Genomic DNA, 13118 nt, shown 5'->3' on the forward strand with positions numbered 1-13118 from the left:
CATTTTTCGAATTTAGAGAGTCTCTAAAAAGACACATATATCTCCTCATGACCCAAATGACCAATGGGTGGGTGTTCTAAGACCAAGTCCATCGCTAGAAGCGATAAAAAAAAAACATAATAGTATTTTAATTATAATTTTTATTTTATTTTTTTTATTGAAATGACTACTAAATAACTGACATGTGTGTAGTAGCAGTTGAGAAACGTTTCTAAAAGTCCCTATTCGAGAAACATTTCTTTCTCTTTTTTTCAGTTTTTAATATTTTTATTAATTTAATTTTGTTGAGCATCCTTAGACCATCTCCATCGGCCATCGCATATACTATGAGTATCTTTAGTATTTTTTTTTAAATATACATGTAAGACATCTATGAGGAGAGAGAAAAAAAGAATCTCTTCTGCAAGATATTAACGACATCGTTAGAGCATCCTTAATGGGATAACTNATAACTTTTTTTTGTATTCTTAGATTAAATATATAGTGAAAATAATGTAAGATCAGTTGTTAAGATCATAGGTAAAAAAAATAGGGAAACTAATTATGGTGTTCTTAGAATAAAAATATAGTGAAAAAAACATTGTAAATAAAATGTAAAAAAAAAAAACAAACATACAACTCAGTCATTGTCTTCTCTACGTTCAGGCCACAACTCAAAATCCCAAACCTTGGCGAAGTGAAAAAATCAAGATTTTTGCTCTTGTTGTTGTTGTTGTTGAGCCTTGAGTTTCTCGAACTGCTTCCGTAGATAAGCTTGTTTGAGTTTCTCACGACGATTTGTTGCCTGCTCTTGTCTCCTTTGCTTCAACTCAGTTGCCTTTTCTCTCTCTTGATTTACTTCCTCATGAACTTCCCTAAATAAACAAGAGAGATATGTCGATTCACTTCCTAAAACAGAGTAAATTCTACAGCAATGGACTTGTTGCCTTCTTTCCTAAGAGCGATGATGAAACAAATAATTAACAGAGAAAAGAGATTAGAAATGGAATTACCTGACCATGCGCACATGTTGACCTAGATCAGTTGTCCCAATTGCTCGTCCAAGTCCAACAAATTTTGTTGCTAAACAGCGAACCATCATCTTCACCATCATGTTTTAAATCTTCAGGTGGTGCTGAAATGGAACTGTTGTAACTCCTCGATGGTTTTGGATCTTCATGTTCAATGCCTTTCCTGAAGAAATCAACACAGTACTTCTCTTCACCTTCTTCATCAGAGAGCTCTCCTCTAACAAGTTTCTCATACAACTGAGCCTTTTTCTCCAATGCTGCATAACTTACAGCTCTGTCTTTTACCGCTTTGTGCTCAAGCTTGTCCCTATTTGAGTGTCCAATTTACCTCTCCAACTTTGTAAGTCCTGTGACGATCATAAAAACAGAGAAAGAAGATAGATGTGTAAAACAAGAAGAAAAAGTCAGTGACTGGTGTTATCTTTCTTCTGCATCAGGGAGAAACAACCAAAAGATCAATATCAGTTTCAGTCATAAGTTTCAGGTAAGAGGAAACACAACAAATGCTATAGACAATCATGCTTTAAGACCAATGAGATTATTGTTAATTTACAAAACCACAAACAAAGCCATCAATCAAAACCACCAAAAAATTCCACAGGGAGAATGATTCAAACAAAATCTAAAGAGATACACAATGAATAGCCCCAAGATCCACAAGATGTAAATAAAATCAACTCAAGATATCTTGAAATTGTTCAATCTAGTCGAACTCTATAAATTCAAACAGAACGATAAAATCCACAAGAACAAAAGTGAAGTTTCAGCCAAAGAAACATAGGAAGAAACGAGACCTTCTATATACCACTTCAACCCAAATCAAGAATACAAAACAAAAGATGTGTTCGAAGCTGCAGACAAAACAAGGATCTAAGGTTCCAAACAATGCCACATTGAATCCCAAACCCTAGATAAATCTGATATCAAAAACCCCAATTATAATCAAACAACCGCAAAATTTCAGAAACCCAGAAGAATCCTAAGACTACTCACGTAAAAATTAAAGCAATTAGAGAGCAAACGAGAGAGAGTGATAGATTACAGGAGCAGTAGGAGAAGATACGGAGAGAGGAGCCGGTGGAGATGTTGAATCGGAGGTTTGGTCAGAAGGAGAAGGAGAGAAATGAAAATTTTTCGTTCTCTCAAAAAAATTTTCGACCAATCAGAAGATAGGAAATAAATTAGAACAGGGCTGTAGATCAGTTCTATCTCAAGACCAATATTTTTGATCTAAGCCCACTGTTCTGTTTTTTAATAATATAAATGGCTTAGAACACATCAAGTGTTGCACCGTCTTATAGATCCTTCTAACTTATCTGTCATTTTTCTATTGGTTTTCAATTCTATTATAATTTTTGTTTTTATTTTTTTAGTCTGACTTAGACACTCCCATCGGTATTACCGATAAAGATGCCCTTAAAGATTTCTCCATTGGACATGCCCTAACCATCCATTCAAATATATAGTAGCTTATATCCAAGTTAACTAAAAATAATGGAGCTGGCCGATCGAAAACTCTACCCTTGATCTTCTCCAATCTTAGTGTCTGTTTTTATCCACATCCATCTATATATCTACTCTAGAAGTAAAATAATCATCGTACTATGTCTGTCTGTCGTCTATTTTGTTTATGGTCTTTGATGTAACCTTGTAACCTAAGCAGTAAGCAAGCACTAGTAGTCTCTCTCATTTAAGCCATATGTTTCGTATAGGGTCCGCAGATTCTTCTAAAGGTTCAACGTAATAATTTAAATCCCTTGGGTTAAAGAGTCGCAATAATTAACATTCATAACATACTATAGTACACTATAGATTCGTTCAACTTGACGGGACATTATCATATCTACCGGTTTGGACTAATAATGCTTTGCCAAACAAATTTACGTTTTGTCCGAGGGACATTATTATTTATTTATTTTGTATTAATGTAATAAATCTTCTTTTTCACCATCTTTAATTGAAGGGAGAGATCCTGCTAATAAATAACCCATGGGATAAAGCGAGAATCTTCAATTCCAATCAAAATGAAAGAAAACGTTGAAGCGTTACATTTTATGCCCTTTTTTTTTTTTGATTTGTGGAAAGTCATTGTTATGTGCAATTGTAGGATCGTCATAGTTTTGTAGAAGCTTTACACTGTTAATTTGTTATATGCAATTGCAATTCTCTGATCTCTGTTCTCCTACAAGGGCTCAAATCATTGTTCTTTTGAGCTTCCACTTGGTTATTGATAGATTTGAGTTTGATGAATTGGTTATGGCCCTCTTCCTCTATATTTTTCTTTTGAGTTTTTTTCCCCTCTCGGTTCCTAACAGAAGATGACTCAAAAAAAATAGTTATGCAAAAANAAAAAAAAAAAAAAAAAAATATGTAACTTATGCATGCCAGAAGACTCGACCTGAACTCAAACCTCTATCATTGCACACCTCAATATAGAAGAAAATGTGCATATCATGATGTGAGAATAAGAAAGAATAAAACTAAACACAATACAAAAGAAAACTATAACAGTCTCTTCTTGTTAGAAATTATTCTTTCTGTGTCTAATACACAACTTGAAATGTCTACAAACACCATGACTAGATCTTCATGATCCTGAACAAGTGAAACGATCTGCAAAAGATAAAAAAGCAAATCAAACCAAAAAAAAAAAAAAAAACCAAGAACCAAAAAAGTGCAACACAAAGTGGTCCACGAAGAACCCTACCTCCTGGTACATCTTAACTATGGACTTGTCTCCTTCCTGGTACATGTTCAGTATCTCGAGAAATGACTCATATACATGGCGATCATCCCACTGAAACCTTGCCTGCATGTTGACGGATTTGTTAGCATAGATGAAACATCAAAATGGTACTTGCTTAGGATTGGTTATCATCAGATGCAGCCCCTTTCTCAATCTTGAGATGGAGGATTCTCTGAGCCTCAGCTGAAAGGAAGTCATTTAAACGAAGCAGCAGATCCTGGTGATCTTGCAGGAGTTCGTCCACCCTTCCAATGGCACTAGCAATATCAAGTACTCTACAAAGAGAATAATAAACAATCTTAATCAATTAACAATGTGTGGTTGTTGTATATACGGAGGCTTCAGATCAAGGTAAAACAAATATTTAACAGGGAGACAATATTTCATACCTATGATGTCTAATATTATAAATGAGCTTGTAAAACACGTCATATGTTGGGAGGGTCATCATGAAATGCTTCCTTCACAGCAGTAAGGTATGAAACCAAATCTTCCTTAATTGGCTTCTGTGGCACGTTTCCTGCTTTGTGATCAGCCTCCGGAGGGATGGTTATCTGAGCCTCAGCTGGAAGGAAGGCATTTAAACGAAGAAGCAGATTCTGATGATCTTTGACGAGTTCCTTCATTCTAGCAATGTCATTAGGGACATAAACCCTACAAAGAGACTTAGCAACATCAGAATCAATTCACACAGTGTGTTTTGTTCTGTAGATTGATACTTATGAAATGATAAGAAAGCCAAACATAAAAACAAGAGAGAAAAAAACTTATATACCTAAGAACGCGAACATCAATGAAGAGCTTTAAAAACTCGTCATACTTCGCAGGTTCATCATGGAATGCATCTTTCACAGAATTGATGTATTTAACAACATCATACATAGTTGGCTCCGGTGATACGCTTCTTCCAAACATGGTGTGGATTTGGTCTATAAACCCATCAAAACAAGTCAGATCATCAATCATTGATACAGCAAGTGGTAATCTCAAAGCTATTACCACACCTTTTTTTCTCTAGAATTCTAATGTTTGAAGAAACAGAACCTAGAGTGGGAAAAAAATAATACAACGACTTGATCTATAACCTAATCAAGAAACTAAATAGTAATCAATTGAGAAATCGCGAGCAACGAACCAGATTTAAAACTCGATATTTAACCTAATCGTCAGATGAACGAAAAATAAATTTAAAGGAAGAAGAAGAAGATGGTGGTCGTATAGTTACCGAACGAGCAAGAAGCTGTCTCTTAGCGCAGAGTGAATGCCTTCAAGATTTTAAGAAACAAACGCACTGCGACTTTCTCGAGTTCTTCTGTTGGCGAGTCAGCGAGTGTATTTAAAATCAAAGCTTTCCTATTGTTTTGACAATTTTTTTTTTAAAATATTTAGCAAAAACAAGATACATGTAAATGTCAGAAGAATCGACCTGAATTCAAAACCTCTATAGTATATGGAACAATACAATCATCGCACACCTCAAATATACAAAGCATATGTGCATATCATGATGTCATGTTCTCTACAGCGTAAGGATCGAACTAAACTCAAAGTATACAAATGAAGCTATATACTAACTTGTCGTTAGAAAGAACATGATATTTTTTCGTCTCTTGTACCCCAAACATTATATTCAAGCATCCTAAACTAAAGCAGACACAGTCTTCTGTGCTCAACTATCTCTAGTGGAATTTGATCACCCTGATGGATGGGTCTTGAAAATCTCCAAAAACTCCATTACTAAATCTTGATGACCCTGAACAAGTTCAATGACCTGCAAAGATAACAAAACAAAATCAAACCAAAAGAGAGCTAAGAAAGTGCAACTCACACAGTAGCCCACCCAAGAAACCCCTACCTCCTCATAATACTCATCTACGGACTTGTTTCCTTCTTTGAACATTTTCAGTATCTCGAGAAATGACTCAAATACATGGAGATCATCCCCCTGAAACCTTTCCTGCACATTGACGGATTTGTTAGCATATGATGAAACATCAAAATGGTTATACTATTTTTTAGCATTCTATACCTTAATCATGTTATGAAAAATCACTGCATGTTTTTTTCTGTTATCTTCAGATATAGCCCGCTGATGGAGGAATCTCTGAGTCTCAGCTGGAAGGAAGGTAGTTAAACGAAGAAAAAGATTCTGGTGATCTTGCAGGAGTTCCTCCAAGTATTTAACGTCACCAGCAATACCAGTTAGTACTCTACAAAGAGAATAATAACATCAGAATCAATTCACAATGTGTGCTACTTGTGTATATATTGAGACTTGAGATTAAGGGCAAACAAAAACTGAACAGGGACACAAATAATTCATACCTATTACGTCTAATAGAACGAAAGTTCTCGTAAAACACGTAATATTTGAGAGGGTTATCATGAAATGCTGCCTTCACATCAGTAAGGTATGAATCCAAATCTTCTTTAGTTGGAGGGATGATTATCGTAGCCCCAGTTGGAAGGAAGACACTGAAACCACGAAGCAGATTCGGATGATCTTCAAGGAGTATCTCCACCCTTGTAATGACACTAGCGGCATCAAGTCTACAAAAGAGAGACGACAAGTAACATCATAATCAGTTCACATGCATGTGTGTTGTTGTGTAGATTGAGAAAAATCAAATATATAATATGGAGAAAAATAATTCATACCGGCCACGATTATAATCCTTCATGATCTTGCGAAACTCTTGATATTTTGCAGGTTCATCATGTAATGCTTCCTTCACAGACTCTACGTATGAAAGCGCATCAGCAGCAGTTGGCTTGGGTGTTACGCTTCCTTTAACCATGGTGTCAGATTGGCCTAAACTACATTTTTTTAATCATCCAAAGAAAGAGATCAGATCATTGAATCAATCGACTATCTAAGATCTTTCAAGAAACAGAGCCAAGTGTAGTTAAAGATCAATCTTGTTCCTCAAGAACTGTAAAATCCAAAACGACTACATAAAATGCAATAGCATTATTCGAGTCAAAACCCTAATCAAAACCGGATTCGAGGCCTCAATGTAATAACTCTACGATGAAGAAGTTATAATTCAAGAAGCGCTTCATTAGATCGAGGAAGGATTTGAAAGCAACGAATCAAAAAACTTGATCGTAGCCTAATCGTCGGGTGAATTCACAATGCCCGCAGTTGAAACGAAACAAGGATAAATCGGAAGAGGAACGAAGTATAGTTTACCGATATCAGCAGAGCAACAAGAAGCTTCGTCTTCGCAGAGTAAAGGGAGTTCAAGATTTCTAGAAGCAAAACAAAAACTTCAGAAACTAATTTGAATTTTTTATAGTGGGGAATTTCATATTCTTTTTATATTTTAATTATGGACTTTTGTTTGCATTGATCAGATAAATTAATTAAAAACATTTTCATAAAATCATATATTAATTTCGTAATTCACATCAGATTTACTTAAATTAGAAAAACATATTTGTTATTAGATATAGTTGAGTTTTGTTTGGTATACTTTTGTTTGCTTTGTAGTTTTTTGGCCAAGTCATAGGGTTGAGTTTGATCTCTGTTCCTCTCTGTTTTTGTTTCTACGTTGAACTCTGTTTTCGAGTGTTTTGAGATTTTTCACCTCCACAGTTTTTAAGAAAAGATGAAGTAATAAAAGTCTACATAGCCCAAATGTACAGAGCTTTGCTCTTTTTATCTCTTAAGGCAGAGACAGTCTTCCAATGCCCTTAGATATCTCTAGACTCTAGTAGAGGTTGACCTTGATGGATAGGTGAGTCCACTGAAAATCTCTGAAAACTCCATGACTAAATCCTCATGACCCTGAAGAAGTGCAAAGACCTGCAACCGAAGCAAATCAAAAGCAAAGAAGAACTAAGAACGTGCAACTCACAAAGTGTCCCTCAAAGAACCTTACCTCTTGATACGCATCATCTTTGGACTTGTTTCCCTCTCTGTACATTCTCAATATCTGGAGAACTGAGTTAACTACAAGACTACCATCGCCCTGAAACCTTGCCTGCATATCGACAATCTTGTTACTTAAACCACAAGTTAACACCATAATGATTTTCCTTAATCCTCAGGCTTGGTTTTCTCTGTACCTTAAGCTTCCTGATAAAATTCGTTTTAGATGAAAGAAAGACACTGAAACCAAGCAGCAGATTCTGGTGATCTTTCAGGAGTTCGTCCACCCTTGCAATAACACTAGCGGTATCGACTCTACAAAGAGACTTAATTAGTAACATCAGAATCTGGTTTGTTGTTGTGTAGACTGAGAAAACCAAACATAACATGGAGAAAACAATAGAATTCATACCTACGAGCTCTAAGATCATTCAAGAGCTTAATAATTTCGGCATATTTTGCAGGTTCGTCATATAATGCTTCCTTCACAGCAGTGAGGTATGAAGTCGCATCATCCATAGTTGCCTCCGGTGATACATTTCGAAACTGGCCGAACTCGTTGTTAACCTCGGGTGGGATGGTTATCTGAAATTCAGCTGGAAGGAAAGCATTGAAACCAAGAAGCAGATCCAAGTGATCTTTCAAGAGTTTCTCCATCCTTGCAATGACAGTAGCTGGGCCGACTCTACAGAAATTATAAATAACATCAGAATCAATTCATATATGTCTGCTCTGTAGATTATTGAAGAGCAGTTAAACTAAACATAACAGGAACAGAGCAATTCATACCTTCGAGCACTAAGATCATGCATTATCTTGAGAAACTGGTAATATTTTTCAGGTTCATCATGAAATGCTTTCTTCACAGTAGTTAGGTATAAAACAGCTTCATCCGTAGTTGCATCCGGTACTAAGCTTCTTCCAACCATGGTATGGAAACTGAGTAAGAATTCAAGAAACTTCATCCACAGCAACAACGTCAAGATAAATTAAGAACTCAGTTCGTATAGTATAAGAAACGTGAAACTGAGCGAACGATTTGGATGATTTATGTGATGTTCATCTTCTAAGAATACAAATACATGTATCGAACAAGATCCTTAAGAAAGGCTGATCAAGAAAGAAACTAGAAAATAATCAAATGAAAGATGGAGCAACGAACCAGATTAAACCTAACCTAAAAGGAAGAAGAAGGTTACCCGACGAGGAAGAAGCTTCGTCTCTGCGGACTTCAAGATTTCAAGAAACAAACTGTTTTGAGTATATGAATTAGCGCTTCTGTTTTTAGATTTTGGTAACTTTTATTGATTTTAACATTTGCTCAAGCTTTATCCAGTCATTGTTTTGATTTTCTCTGGATATATTTATATGAAAAGAAATGGTATAAACAACTGAGTCCAAAGGCCTAACTTCGTTGTACTTTTTGTTATTATTATTGCAGTTTTAATTTTATCATTGTTTGTTAAAGATTGTACACACTCACTCTTCCACAATTCTAATTTTATCAGTAACTTAATTATGACGGAAAACATGATTCTACTATAAATTTGAAAACAACACCTAGTATACGTTATTCTCATAATATCTGAAATTCTAGCATTTTTAGTTTTATTATATAATAAAATTAAAGAGTTGAAAGGAGATTTATATTTAAAAAATTGACAAGAACAAAGATTATATAGTCTTATTTATAAAATAAAATAGCTAAACTCAAATCATGATTCCTAAATATAATTTATTCGGTTTAGAACAAATTTATTGGTTTAGACGAACGCAGAAAATCCCAAAGCATCACCGACCCTCTCCTGCCCCAGAGTAATAATTAGTGATCTCCAAACTCTCTGGTAAAAATGCATTGAAACCCGAAATCAAGTTTCGTTGTCCTCTAAGCAGTTTCTCCACCTTTTTTATGCAATCATCCCTATCAATACTACAATGGAATTATACTATCAATATGAATTGTTTTTTTAACAAAAGAGTATAACTCCAATAAAGATTGAACTAGAATTTTATATCAAAATTTTCAGAAACTATAAATATATATATCACATACCTCCGAGTTTTAAAATTATTCATGATCTTAACAAAGTCGTCAAACTTTTTTTCTCATTGTGAAAATGATCCCTTACAGCCGTAAGATATGCATACGCATCATCTTTAGTTTTCTTCGGTTTGCATCCTTCACCCTCATCATCTTTAGGTTTCTTCGGTTTGCTTCCTTCACCCACATCATCTTTAGTTTTCTTCCGTTTGCTTCCTTCACCCACATCTTTACTTCCTCCTCCCACCATGGTTTAAGTTTTATCGTTGAAGCTTTTAATTTATTTTTCCAAACAAAGATAGTGATTCTCTAATTATTTGGTTTCATTAAAGAAATTAATAATTTTGCTTTGATTTCTTTAATCTCAAATACATATCACCTATTTCTTATAAGTAACTTATAATTTCTTTTAAAAAACAGAGTTTTGAGTCTGGCATCTTACAATTACTAGAATTAAAAAAAAAAGTACATGCAATGAACCATGCAGATGCAAAGCACGAGAACATGATAATAATTAACTTTAGATTGATAAAAACAGACTTCAAAGTACCTAACCAGAAATTTTACTTCGGGTACAAGCTTCACCACTGGCACATGAATAGTTTTGAGTTGTATGGGTGTCTATATATATTAAAAAAAACTTAGTGAAATCAGTCCATTTGCAGTTTACATCTCATATTATTAAATGTACTAAACACATGTTAGTTGTAAATATAATCACATTAATTATAATTTACAGATCTTTGTGTAAATTTAGTAATAAACAATTTAAATTGTAAATCTTAATAAGCATCTGACAAAGGTTATTTATTATTTAACTTTTCCCAGAGTTTAAATTCACTTTTGTTACAATGTGGCATTTACTATTACATCTTTTTTTTTACCTCTTACTATTACATCTTTTATATATAAAAACTCTTTAATAAATAATTTAGTTGATATATAAAAAAATTATACAACATGTCGAAACTCAAAAGTATTGATGTCATAAATCTTAAAAGTTAAAATAAGAAAGATATATATCTAGTAAATTTACTTTCTTAGTTTTTGTCAAAATATATTTATTATTTTTTTGGGTACAAAAATATTTAGTAAATTTACTTTATAAGATTATTCATAATAAAGAAAATACACCATTGATTATAAAAAAGACACACCATCTTTTGCTTTTCTTTTAGGTATTAAATTGTAACAAAAAAATTCAGCTTAAGAATTTTAATATTGTCAAGGTTAGTTTTTAGGATTTTTTTTTTTTGGTAAATCATTGAGAAGTTGTTTTTTTTTAAAGCTCTCGGTGTATACTAATTACTAAGCCAAAGATGATGAGAATAGTAATTTATTTAATTAATGAAAATATTTTCTAATTATTGTAATGTGCCGACCGCCGACTCATAGTAGTTTGATTTCTTAATTTCTTAAATCTATCCATTGTGTGGTTTTCTTTTTCAGTAATGCAATTGTCCTGAGTCTCCAATCATTTCATATTTTGGCCTAAGTAGTCGCATCGATCGGCGATCTCCAAACATTTTGGCAAGAATACATTGAAACCCGAAATCAAGTCTCGATGTCCTTTAAGCAGTTCTTTGACCTCTTCAATGCAAGCATTCCTATCAAGTCTACAATGAAATTATAAATCAAAATTAACTAGTTTTGTAAAAAAAAAAAAAAAACAAAAAAATCTGTAGTGCATGCTACCCTAATATGCAGCAAACTATGAATAAAAACCAAATCTTTTTTTTGTATCTTGCAAAAATTGTAGATATATACATACTTCCGAGCTTTAAATTTGGTCATGATTGCTATAAAATCGTCATATTTATCACGCTCATCATGAAATGTATTCTTCACAGCGCTTAGATATGCATATGCATCATCTATAGTTGCCTTCGGTTTACTTCCTTCTCCAGTTGCCGTCGGTTTAGTACTTCCTCCTCCCACCATGACTACTTAAAGTCAGTCGAAAATTCATTTTCCAAACAAAAAGAGTGGATTTTAATTTTTTTTTTTGCATTAAAATTTGTTTATAATTATCTCAACACATGAACACTATTCTGTAAAAGTAAGTTAAAATGTTTGACAAAAAAAAAACATAATTCTGCATTAAGGATCTCAATTCACAATTTCTACAACAAAAAATTAGAAAATAAGTGCATGCAGTGAACCCTGCAGAGCACAATAACATGACAACAATCTACTCTTTTTTTTGGTTTTCTGATATTGGCGATAATCAACTTTACGATGATTAAATTGTGAGAAAAGTTTAGAGTAACGAACTAGAAATTTTACTATACAAATACAAGGTTCACCTCTGTAGCACTAGCAAATGAATGATTTTGAGTTTGTATGGGTGTCTTATTGTCTTCTATATATATATATATATATATATATAACACTTTTGTAGCAGTAAGATATAAAACATAAAGTGATATTTAATGAAATAAAGACATGTCAATCATAGAAGATCTATTGTAATTAAATTCTGAAGCAATTATAGTTAAAGTATTACTCCCTATGTATCATAAAGGATGATGTTTTGGCATTTTCTCTTGTATCACAAAATTGATTTTCTGTTTTTTTTCAATTAATGCTAGAAAATTGTAGATTTCAAGATTCATTAGTTAAGAATTTTAAATTTTGATGAATTACTATGGTTAATAGTAATGAAAAATATGTATTCATAAATTACAATTAATTGCATTTATAACTAAATATTAAATATTTTCTTAATTTATGTGAAAATCTTATCATCCTTTTTAATACAGATGGAGTAATTAGAAAAAGTTAATTTACAGATTTTATTATTTTAATGTATATTTTGTAAAAGGAATTTAAAATACAAATTCTTTTTAGCATCTGTAAAAACTTGTTTAACCTAAAAGTTAACATTACATTTTTCACAATGTGACAATTATTATTATATATTTTTTTACAAAAATATTTAAATAAAAAACACTTTTAAAAATTATTTATTTGATATCAAACAAATAGACTAAAACTTAAGTATCTCTTTTGTTTGTAAAAGACTGACATGCTACAAGTCAAAACTATGAAAATCATATTTTTTTTATTTGGAGTCAAGAATGTCATAAATCTTTAGTTCTGCATCTGTAACTTTTGATTGAAGTTGTGGAAACCAAATAATTAAATTTGTTTGCAACAAAGAATGATTGAACATACATGTGATTAATTAAATGAACGAAAAGAAAAACCAGGAGATAACCAAGAATTATTTGACAAGGTTAATTTAAGAGTCAAACCGAAGCCGGTTATTGGAGCTCAAAACGGCGTGTTTTGGCTTTGTCTCGACTGGAGAAGAGGATCTCAAAAATCGATCAATTATATTAAACGAGAAGTGAAAACGTCCCACATTCAATCTCAGCAAAATTTTACCATTATACCATTAATGAAATTGCCCTTCACGTTGTAATATTTTGCCCCTGGACGTAA

The 13118-nt window shown here is 33.0% G+C and overlaps 3 protein-coding genes, 1 long non-coding RNA gene and 2 pseudogenes across 5 annotated transcripts; all 6 read right to left on the reverse strand.

Annotated features, from left to right (window-relative positions):
* LOC104759403 lies at positions 542 to 1334 on the reverse strand (annotated as a pseudogene).
* Positions 3590 to 4722, reverse strand: LOC104759404 (annotated as a pseudogene).
* LOC104759405 (paired amphipathic helix protein Sin3-like 1) lies at positions 5450 to 6554 on the reverse strand. The gene is made up of 5 exons (XM_010482339.1): positions 6415 to 6554; positions 6082 to 6306; positions 5786 to 5966; positions 5612 to 5713; positions 5450 to 5527 (listed from the first exon to the last, which is right to left on the reverse strand). The coding sequence occupies exons 1-5, from the start codon at positions 6552 to 6554 to the stop codon at positions 5450 to 5452; spliced, it is 726 nt and encodes a 241-aa protein (XP_010480641.1).
* On the reverse strand, positions 7463 to 8559 carry LOC104759406 (paired amphipathic helix protein Sin3-like 3). The gene is made up of 5 exons (XM_010482340.1): positions 8420 to 8559; positions 8043 to 8315; positions 7828 to 7945; positions 7641 to 7742; positions 7463 to 7564 (listed from the first exon to the last, which is right to left on the reverse strand). Exons 1-5 carry the CDS (start codon positions 8557 to 8559, stop codon positions 7463 to 7465), a joined length of 735 nt encoding a protein of 244 aa, XP_010480642.1.
* LOC104756800 lies at positions 9360 to 10256 on the reverse strand. Its single transcript, XR_762329.1, has 3 exons — positions 10222 to 10256; positions 9684 to 9943; positions 9360 to 9560 (listed from the first exon to the last, which is right to left on the reverse strand). It is a non-coding gene; the product is annotated as an uncharacterized LOC104756800 (long non-coding RNA).
* LOC104756801 (paired amphipathic helix protein Sin3-like 4) lies at positions 10981 to 12013 on the reverse strand. Of its 2 annotated transcripts, XR_762330.1 has the most exons (3): positions 11978 to 12013; positions 11443 to 11614; positions 10981 to 11287 (listed from the first exon to the last, which is right to left on the reverse strand). XR_762330.1 is itself a non-coding variant. In XM_010479444.1 (2 exons), the coding sequence occupies exons 1-2, from the start codon at positions 11610 to 11612 to the stop codon at positions 11146 to 11148; spliced, it is 312 nt and encodes a 103-aa protein (XP_010477746.1). In that variant the 5' UTR covers positions 11613 to 11888; the 3' UTR covers positions 10981 to 11145. The 2 variants fall into 2 exon arrangements, 1 of the variants encoding a protein (XP_010477746.1); XM_010479444.1 differs by lacking the exon at positions 11978 to 12013 and having other exon boundaries at positions 11443 to 11888.

The sequence above is a fragment of the Camelina sativa genome, chromosome 17 (genome assembly GCF_000633955.1).
Source record: "Camelina sativa cultivar DH55 chromosome 17, Cs, whole genome shotgun sequence".
NCBI lineage: Eukaryota > Viridiplantae > Streptophyta > Magnoliopsida > Brassicales > Brassicaceae > Camelina > Camelina sativa.